The 10,568-nt window shown below is 52.7% G+C and overlaps 1 protein-coding gene across 2 annotated transcripts in view; it reads right to left on the bottom strand.

The window, feature by feature from the left end:
- Positions 1–655: 655 nt before the first annotated feature.
- The window catches only part of BMP7 (bone morphogenetic protein 7), an 87,712-nt gene continuing 77,799 nt past the window's right edge, over positions 656–10,568 (bottom strand). For both annotated transcript variants that reach the window (XM_031433571.2, XM_010991604.3), the window contains 3 exons: positions 7,539–7,615; positions 5,955–6,065; positions 656–2,756 (listed from right to left, as the gene is read on the bottom strand). In XM_031433571.2, the coding sequence (XP_031289431.1) occupies positions 2,607–2,756; positions 5,955–6,065; positions 7,539–7,615 (338 nt within the window). In that variant the 3' untranslated portion in view covers positions 656–2,606. The remainder of the gene's footprint in view (positions 2,757–5,954; positions 6,066–7,538; positions 7,616–10,568) is intronic.

The following is a 10,568-nucleotide window of genomic DNA, read 5'->3' as shown; positions in this document are numbered from 1 at the left end:
GCAGGGGAAGACCAAGTAGCCCGGCCAAGGAGTGAGCCCGGAGTCTAACATCCATCAGGTGACCTCAGAGTGCACTTCATAGTAAAAAGGGACCGGAGATGCCGCTCCACGCTGCACGGCTGCCCGCCGCTCTGTGCACCGCGGGCCCTGGCTGCCTTCACCAGGCCCGCCGTGGGCCAGCGAATCTCAAGGCGGGAGTCAACAGCAGCCCCCAAACCACTGAAATAATTTGCACCGGACAATGGCGGCTCTGGGCCTGCTTTAAAGTTTTGGGTGCACACCCCCACCCCCACTACTTTTTTTCTTTCTTGTGCCTCTGTTTTATTGGGATGACTAAATCTTTCAACTATGTTAGCAGTAAACACAGCTAATTTACCCCCTGCCTCTTTGAAACAGCTGCTGACAGCTGCACTGTAATTCAATCAAGCATCTTTGTAGTCGAGCCTACCAAACTCACATTCGCTGTTTGGTTCCATCCCTCCTGCCCGGAGCCCCACACAGCTGCACCGAATATTGACGAGTGGCCCTTTCTCCCCAGGGCCTGGATGATGAACAGCGTGTTAATGGTGGAGGCCAAGGCAAAGAGTTCTGAGCAGACCAAGACAATTCCGGTGTCCAGGCGCTGGAGAAAAAACAACACAGACGTACACAGGCCCAAAACCAGAACCAAATGTCTCCTTTTATTGCAAAGTCAAAACCCTTTTCATTTTGTCTATTTGTACAGCATTTTCTCTGAGGACTGCTCTTTGCAACAGCTGAAGGTCCATGAGTCTGACCATCAATAAATAAGTCTTAAATAAGAAAATAAACAGGTTGGAGGGACGTGAGCGCATCGTCCCGAACAAGGGGCTAGAGAGGGTCTAAAATGAGCTTCAGATGGACATAAATAATTTCTTTGTTTTGTAACAACTATTTACATGTTTCAATGTACAAATGATGCTAGCCAGAGGCCAGTTGGGGCATACGTGGTGAGGGAACTTGCACCAAGAGGGAATCACACCAAAATCCCCAGATCCACCAACAGAGAAAACAAAATATAACAAGAACGGAGACTCCTCCCCACTGACCAGGCAGAGTGAAGGCTGCAGCCCAAGCTACTGAAGAAGAAAAAATAAAAGAAAATTAAAACGGGTCCCTGTGTTTCCAGGAACCAACTTAATCAACATGGAGAAACTAGGACCAGATTCCAGGGGCCTCAGGTCTCAGCTGGATAACCCTATTCTTTGTTCACAGACATCCTGGTCTCTCCAGGGCCTGCAGTACAGATGGAGGTGGGGGTGGGGCACACCATTTTGGGGACCCACCAGCCAAGGCAAGGGAGGCTTATGATATAGCCACATCAGAAATGGCACCTTCAAGTCAGGACACTTGATTAGAATGTCACTCTCAAAACAGCTTGTGGACCCTTCCATGTGAGGGTCACACCCCACACACCCTGTTCACAGCAGACCTCCCTCCGCGTCATCCTCCCCTGGTTAAGGGGCCGATCCTTTCGCAGGGCCCTTTGATGAGGGCCTGCAGATGAAAGGAGCTGACCACGGAGGCCCTCGTCAGAACCCAGACTCTGGGATGCTGATGTCAGTGACCAACAGAGGAGCGCATTTGGGGGATGACAGCCCCCTCTGCCCACCTACCCCTGTTGAGAGCTGGGTTTCCTTGGTGCTTCTCTCAGTAGGGCTATTCCGGCCAGAACTCAGGGTCAAGTTGCAGGTTCTGTCCTGAGTGCCGTCCTCCTCCGCTCTGCCACCTCTCACTGGCTCCCGACCAAGGGGCGGGGGCGGGGGCGCGGGAGGGGCTGGAAAGCCAATTCCAAGCATCTGCCGGTGCTTCACGTGGCTGTCTGAATTTCTGCCACTGCACACCCAGCTGAAAGATGGAACCTATTTTTCCTTCAAGGTCAACACCCTCCCAGCCCCAAGCCGAACATTTCCCTCTCCCCTCCCAGCCAAATCTTGGGTTTGGGGCAAGTCTACGTAAACAGTGGGCCTCACAAGCCTCAGAATGAAACCGAATGGAACGGAGAGGAAACCTCCCCTCCCGCCACTGGCCACAGCTTCTGTTTATGAAATCGGAGTAAACCAAGAAATGGGGATAAACTGTTTAGGAAAATATATCTGTAACATCCTAACCATTTTCATTCATTCGTTTTATTGTGACATTTATTACAGGAACTTCCGCGTTAGCCTTCCTTTCGCAGAGACACCGACGTGCCCACCCCTGGCCGCGCCCCCTTTCCTCCCGCTGCTGGTGGCCTGGCTGAAGGGCGCTCATAGTTACCCCTAGGAACGAGTCGGTGCACGGCTGACACTTCACAGCCAATGATCACGGCTGGGCCGTTTTTCTTTGTATTTTTTCCTGTTAGGTTTTGCCTGCAGCAGCTTGTAGGATCTTGTCCGTAGGAGGCCGACGAAAAACTGATCAAAAGCCATTTGCCTCTCGGATTCCTTAACACTCCTACACCGGTCAAGCTGGGGCGGGGAACGGGAAGGTCTTGCAAAAGGCAGTTGGTCTGCTGGCTCCTCGCCCAGGCGGTGGGAGGCGCTGGGTGGCAAGAGACCCAGGATCCAGAAAAATGTGGCCCCGAAGGGTCTGATTTCCAGGAGGGGCTAGTGGCAGCCACAGGCCCGGACCACCATGTTTCTGTATTTCTTCAGGATGACATTGGAGCTGTCATCGAAGTAGAGGACGGAGATGGCGTTGAGCTGAGTCGGAGCACAGCAGGGCTTAGGCACCGTTTCCGGGTTGATGAAGTGAACCTGGAACACACACCAAAACGTTGGCGGGGGTGAGACCCGGTGAGTCACTTCCCCCGGCCTCCTTATTTCTATAAGGAACAGGTACTGCTTCCTTAAAATCACCGTAGGTGACACTTAGCGAGCACTCCCAGTTCTAAGCACTTGCTGGATAACTAACTCAGTTCTGTGGGTGATTCTTGTTTCACAGATGAGAGAACTGAAGTACAGCGGTTTACACAGCTAGCAAGTTACTGGCCAGATGAGACATTTGGGGCCAGGTCATTCGCACTGGTGGGGCTGTCCTGTGCATTGTAGGGTGTTCCACAGCATCTCTAGGCCACATCCCCTAGAGGTCAGAGGCACTACCCCCCACCCCCCAACCGCGACAACCAAAAATATCTCCAGGCACTGTCAAATATCCCCTGGGAGGCAAGACTGACCCCAGTTGAGAGCCACTGGGCTAGACCAGGGTCAGCCTGTTGGCCAAACTCTGCCCTACCACCTGTTTTTATGAATAAAGTTTTACTGGCACACAGCCACACCCATTCACCTACACAGTGTCTGTGGCTGCTTCTGTATTACATCAGCAGAGGTGAGCGGTTGCAACAGACATTTATGACTCTCAAAGTAAAAAATATTTACTGTCTGGCCCTTTTCAGAAACGGGTTGCTGACTCCTGGGCCAGACGTATCCTGTCCAAGAAATAAGTATCATGCAAATCACACGTGGAATTTAAAATGTTCTAGTAGCCACATTTAAAAAGGTGAAAAAAGAAACAGGTGAAATTAACTTAAGGAACATACTTACTTCAACCCCGCATTTCACAAATACCATCACTTCAGTGTAGACTTAACATAAGAAGTCATTAATGAGGTATTTTACCTGTTTACGTTCTAAGTCTTCAAACCCGGAGTGTATTTTATAGTCGCAAAACATCTCAGCTCAGACTGGCCACACATCAAGGCCCAAGAGCCACACAGAAAAGCGGTTACCATCTTGGACAGTGTAAGTCTAGACTCCATTAGACTATTCTGTCCCTTGAGCAATAAAAATGAGAGGAAAAGAATGTGGACAAACACTTAGGCGGACATCAGTGAGGAAAGAGAAGGTCCAGAAGGTATCAATGAAGGAAGAAGGCAGCCAGCTGCCCAGGTTTATTGTTCTTGTTCACTCATGGACTTGTATGCACCTTACAGATGAGGGTTGGAGTGGGGGTGGGGGACAAACTCAAATGCCGGTCGGGCCACACACGTGCCACTGATGACCAACCTCGGCTAGGAGTGAGCAATAGGGGATAGTGAGGATGGGTGCAAACAGAAAGCAGACAGCCACAAGCTGACCACAGCCAACCGAAGCCAGCGCAGTCAGATGTGCCAGTGCTCGGGACAGGCCAGCGGTTCAGTCCTGTTTTCTTTTTCTGTGCAACTTCAGGTTTCCGACACCACGGGGGCCAACTGCAAATGCTATAGATGACCCTCCGAGCCCCAGTCTGTGACCTCTCACATAAGGCAGCACACTCTTTTAAACTGTTTTTATGGAAAATTTCACACCTGACAAATCTAAATCTTCCCCCATCTCCTCCACCCTTGAATAATTTTAAAGCCTATCTCAGATGTCAGCTCGTTTCCTCTGGACTTCACGAGGACTCTTTAGACGGCAAGGATTCACCCTCTTTTCAAACATGACCCTCATTTCAGAATAATCAAGAGGCTTCATTCTGACCTTTGAGCTCTCTGGGGAAACGTGGATTGAGTGGTTGGTCACAGGGCAGCCGGGCCGGCCCCTGCTCCGAGGGCCATGAAGGCAGGGCTTGAAGGAGGGTGGAGGTGTGCTCCTGGCAGCCAGGGAGACACCCCCAACACCTCCCGGGGTCCTTGGAGCAGGACAGAGCAGGGGAACACTGACACAGACCAGGGGACAGGTTGGGGACACTATCCATTTCCAGCCTGGAGACTTTCAAACCTGAATTGGACTCAGAGTTTACTGTTGTGGGAGGGAAGGCCCGGGCAAAGCAATGCTAAAAAAACAAAAAAAGGGCAGAGCAGGGTCCAAATAGAAACAGAGAAGTAAGACATGGGGCGGGACAAGGAGAGAGTGAGGCAGGTTACTAAATAAAAGAAGCACCAAGCTCTGTAACAAGCAGACCTGTGGGACAGAGGGGCTGACCCTGAGCAGTGAGCACTCCGTCCCTAAAGGCATTCAAGTCAAGGAGGATGACTAGTTGTCAGGAAAGGCGAGATACTGTTCATAACAGGGAGGTAGACCACCAAGTTTCCCTGAACCTCAGATTCTAAGCTAAAGAACAAAGTCCCTAACTCGTATCACTACTGGCATTGTTAGTAAAGTGGTAAAAATAACATGTATTGAGTGTCACCAGTGCGGGGCACCCTTCTAAGAGCTTTTAATCTCATCATCACACCGAATCCTCCGATGACCCCAAGAAAGTTCAAATCGCCCCATGGCTAACACCCCGCCCCATCTCTGTAAGATACTATCTTATTTGCCATCTTCCTATCATGTCCCCTCTCCCTGAAGTTTCCTCATTTCTTCACTTGACTCTTTCCTCCCCTGGAAAATGAGGCTTTTAGGGCTGGGACCACATCTGTATTGTCCCCTGTATGCTGTTCCCTGTGGTGTCCTCAGCTCCCAGCACACAGGGTCCACATGCAGTAGATGCTCAGTAAACACCCTTGAATGGCTGAATCACGAAGTTTGAGGCTAGGAAGCAAAGATGTAAGCTCTGGGAGGGAACAAGTTCTCAAGCCTGCCCAATCTGGGGGCAGCCCAGACACTGGGGCGGGGGGGGCAAAAGTCAGGGAAGCCCATGGAAGTGGACGCTGACAGCCAGGAACAACCATCCCCTAGACAGAGGCTGGGCCAGGGCGACTCTGCCATTAGGCACAGTGACCTTTACCCGTGATACCTTTAGGAGCCCATGAAACTGTTTCAATTTCTTTTAAAATTAGGAGAAATAAATGAACTTTAGGGTTGAAGATTACACAGAAAGATTACACATGCATATTATTAAGTGTAATCTTTAATCTTATTTTATGGAGAAAGGGCCCAAGACAGTCAGCATGCCCAGGGTTCCTGAACGTCACAACGTCACCTTGGCCGGAGATCTGCAGTGGCCCCAGCTTGGAGGACCACGAGGCAGGATCTGGTGGCTCTGCTCCCGTCAGCTGACCACACCCCAGACAGTGCAGAGGCCACACTCACCAGTGTCTGCACAATGGCGTGGTTGGTGGCATTCATGTAGGAGTTCAGAGGGAAGGCGCACTCCCCCTCGCAGTAGTAGGCGGCGTAGCCTTCGGGCGCGATGATCCAGTCCTGCGGGAGGGAGGGGAGGGCGTGGGGCGTGGTGAGGGCCCCATCCAGAAACCCAAGGGAAGTGGGGGCCGCAGGGCCCCACCCTCCAGGCCGAAACCTCCTCCTGTGGGCCAGACTCCATAGATCCCAGAGGTCAAAGGCACGGCCCACACCCACCCGGGCAGCCGGGGCCCCTGCAGGGGCAGGAGAAACAGGTGGCAGCCCTTCGTGACCACAACAGACTGCAGAAAGAGGGAAAGGCCACAGGGGGCTGGGCTGAGCCCAGCATGGACCCTTGGTCTTCATCTGAAGGTGGCACAGAGAGGGGTCACCAGGGTGGCATCCACCTTACCCCAACTAGGTGGTGACACGTGGGCAGTCTGCTTTACACAAAACCTCCAGGCCTCACCTGGGAGAGAGTGGATAGTGCAGCTGGCCCAGCCTGGTGCCTGGGACATGTGTGCCGCTCAGTAAAGGGTGAGTGGGGTCGGGTCAGCACAGAAATGTCGTTCTAGCAATAAACAGACCCCCGCTCCCCACCCACCAGTGACGCAAGTCTGTTCTGGGGCTCTGTCCCAGCACAAGAACGGAAGCACCCCTAGGCCATGAGTGTTGCCATCAGAGTGAGGACAGGACTGCAGGGGGGCACGAGTGGCTGTGAGCACAGGTGCCCCGGGGTGTATTTGGGAACCCCCCGGGAAGCCTCTGGACTCTCTGGCTGGACGGCAAGCTCGCTGAGGGGACAACAGCAAAACCAGTGGCCCTGGTGACTTTAGGACAACGCCCTGTCTGGGGATGCTCGGGCTCCACAAGGGCAGGCTCACTGCTACGTCCTAGGCTGCATTTCTGGTGCCTAGAAAAGGGCCCAGAATGTCAGAGTCTCATAAATCGTTGTGAGATCATATGACCCTCACTCCTTTTCTCGGATTCATCCCCTGCCCTCTGCCCGGCTCCAGATGGTTCCAGAGGGGCAGCCATGTTCCTTCAACATGATCCCACCCCTGAAACAGCTGACTGGCTCAGGGACAAGCCTGTGACCCAAGCTGGGCCAATCAGAGCCTTCCCTGGGAATCTGACGCACAGAAGTGGTGGGGAGGGGCAGATGAGGCAGAGGGTGGGAGCCTGCTCTCCAGGCAGCTGGATTCTGGCCCATGCACCCAGCCACGTCTGAAAGAAGCAGCCAGTGCAGGACAGAAATGGGGTTTATGTGGGGAATGAGGTTCAGAGTCCAAAGTGTAGGGGTTCCTGGTTCTGGCTTGAGCCTCAACCACATTTCTGCTCTTGGGTTTCGTGAGTCATCCCTGGAGCCTGGACCTAAATCCTCTACTGTGGTTGGGACACTTGATCCCAGAGCCTTAACTGATATAAGAAACAAGACCCATTGCACATGTGGGACACAGCCCCATCATTGTGGGGGGAGCATGGGGGAGCCAGCACCAGAGGCCCCCGACACCCAGGGCAGAGCCGCCGACCTCCCGCCCCACCTCCGCTTACCTGCCAGCCCAGGTCTCGGAAGCTGACGTATAGCTCATGCTTCTTACAGGCCTGCCTCTGGTCACTGCTGCTGTTTTCTGCGTTGACAAGGAAGCAGGGGAGCAGGATGGGGGAGAGGGAAAGGAAACACACACACATATTACACCTTCCTCAGTCTAAGGCAGTTGCATGAGCACAAAGTCTGAAAGCTGCAGGGTGACTTTCCTGACACAGAAGTTCAAGCACCCTTAGCCTCACAACTCACTTCCAGCCCCAGCAAACAGCCACCATAAGGGAGGTACCAACGCCCCTGCTCCTCTCACGCAGTCTTAGCTTCCAGCTTTCTCTCCATCCTTCTGTGGACACTGGTTTCTCTAGTTCTGATGCTGACATCTGCCCAGGTTCCGTATGGGAATCAGTCTCCGTCCACACCCCACAATGCTGACTCCAAGAGCCTAATCGGAGGGACTGATCAATCTCACCATGTGAGGCCAGCCCACCTCCCAATGCTCAGGCCTCTAAAGGGGGTGAGAGGAGGCACAGATGGAGCCAGGAACAAAGCCCCCACCACCAAGAAGAAATGAGAGGGCAAAAAGTCAAACCCCACTGACCTTGAGAAAACACAACACTGAGGTTTCTTTGAGGAATGAAAATTATGCACTGGGGTTTTCCAGAAGTATGTAAGGTTTGTAGGCATTTGGGATTAGGAATTGAGGACTTGTAAACATGTAGAAATCTCTGTTTCTGTCTCTCTGTTGTCTCTCTCTGTCACACACACACACACACACACACTGCTGCCACTGCACAATCTCCCCCACACACAGAAGCTAGAGGGATTCATTTTTTTCTTTAACCATGACCTCAGCTCCTGCCTTGGCCTGTAAGGCGATATATGGCCCTGACTCCTGAACCATCAACCACACAGTTCCATTTATGACAGCCTTCTTTCTGTGCCATAAATGTGCTGCCAAGCCCATCCCTACCTCTGGGCCTTTGCACTTGCTGTTTCCTCTACTTGGAATGCTCCTTCTCAGACTCTTTGTATGTCTGGCTCCTACTTAGTATTCAAGCCTTGGCTTGATGTCATCTCTTCAAAAAGGCCTTGTGAGATCACCGTTGGATTCCCAGAGCCCAAAGTCCACCAAAATTTGTGGAATGAACACACACATAAAGGAGGGGTCCCTGCCTTAGCTTCTTCCACTGCTCTGACCCACTCAAGGCCTAAGTGTCCCAGAAGGTCACAAACACCAGTGGGTAAGGAGCAGAAGGAGAACTTCTTGCAGGAGGGAGAGGCACTGGGGTTGCCAAGGAGATGAACCAGGGTTGCCTGTTCAGTTGACCTGCACAGGGAGACATTCAGATACCTCCAGTTCCCATTGCCCGGTCTGCTCTCTCAGATGGCCTGGTGGGTGGCCCCTCCCGGTGGACGGGGGTCCTCATGGCAACCCCAGCTGTTGCCAGTGACTGGTTGAGAACCCAGTCCTGAGCTCACTGGCTCACATCCTGACCTTGGAATGAGCACTGGTTCAGATGAGGGCGAGTGACCCAATTCACTCCTCCTAGACCTTGGACTCCACTTTGCAAAGTGGGGACAGAGGGCCCGCACCTCCCAGGGCAGCCTTGACCGCTGGAATCAGGTCAGCATGCACGGAGCTCACAGCACCCGGCTACTTGTCATCATCCTCCGAGTCTGCCGGTTACGGACGTTTAGAACTATGCACGTGCTTCATTCACACGCACACTCTTCACCTACTTGGAGTTGATAACCATTTCCTTCAAATCTAATGACCTGCCATCAGGGAGTCTGGCAAAAGGTGAAACACCCCTCACTTTTCTGCTTTCCCCTGATTCACAAGGACTCTACCTGTACAGTTGCTGGGTTGATGAGAAATGGTAAGAGAAGAAGGGCATCGCTGAGTGTCCCTCCCTGGGTCTCAGTTTCCTCAACTGTAAAATGGGTGTGGAAGCTGGGTGGCAAGCGGACTTCATATCCATAAACCTGGTGACCACACGCTGCAAATCAGGGAGCCTCCTCGGACACATGCTGGACTTCACATTGTCCGGGAAACCTCCAGGGACAGCCACCTGGAACCCCCGCCTTGGGCTGAGAACAAGGTTGAAAGGAAATGGGGGTGGGGTGAGGAGAGAGGGTGGGAAGGAGACAGAAAGAAGAAGAGAAATGGGGTTGAGGACAAGAGGACAGCTGAGGGGCGCAGCAGTCATCAGAAAATGGTCTCCACTGTTTTCCCGAAATGCTTAGACCCCAGATGAACAGGTGTGTGTGGCGGGAGGGGCTCACTCAGGTGCTCCATCCCCGTGCATCAGCTCTTTTGACTATTCCCAATTTTGTACATATCTTTCTATCTAGGGTTCAGAAAAGCAATTTTTAAAGATAAACAAACCAAGGAGGAAATGACACTAAACCAATTATTACAGAATTGTGTGTCTTTAGAGGAGGGATCCTGGCCCCTGGGAGACACTCAAAACCAGTGAGATGATCCCCGTGAGGGGGACACAGTGACCCTTCCCGGGCTGTGGGGGCAGGGAGCATTCATCTGCGGATGTCTTGGGCCCTTGTTACCTTGGTGGCAGGTACAGCATTCATTCATTCATTCATACAAACTGTCACTGTCTACAGCCAGTTTGCAGGTGCCGTCTTAGGCACAAGTGTGAACAAAGCAAAGCTTTGCCAATGGGGGGCTTATCTTCCAGGGAGGGGGACAGATAATAACTCAACAAGTCAACACAAATGACACTGCATCTAGAAGAACACCATGGAGGAGCTGAGGGAGGAGAGGGGGACAGGAAGGCTGTGCTGGCGTCCCGGGGCTCTGTGTCGTGGGCGATAAAGCAGGCCTTCTGAGGAAGTGAGGAGATCCCAGGGTGAGGACAGAGCTGGTTGGAGAGAAGGAGACCCTTCATGACTGAGGAAGTCAACAAGAACCAGATGGGAGCGGCAGCCGGCAGAGGGATGGGCAGCCAGGCACTAGTGCCTTCTTGGAACGAGGAGGCAGGGTCCGCGGTGTGGACGGGAGAGGTCTGCTCTGCTGC

This window comes from Camelus dromedarius, chromosome 18 (genome assembly GCF_036321535.1).
Source record: "Camelus dromedarius isolate mCamDro1 chromosome 18, mCamDro1.pat, whole genome shotgun sequence".
Taxonomy (NCBI): domain Eukaryota; kingdom Metazoa; phylum Chordata; class Mammalia; order Artiodactyla; family Camelidae; genus Camelus; species Camelus dromedarius.
This window is presented reverse-complemented; position numbering and strand designations above follow the sequence as displayed.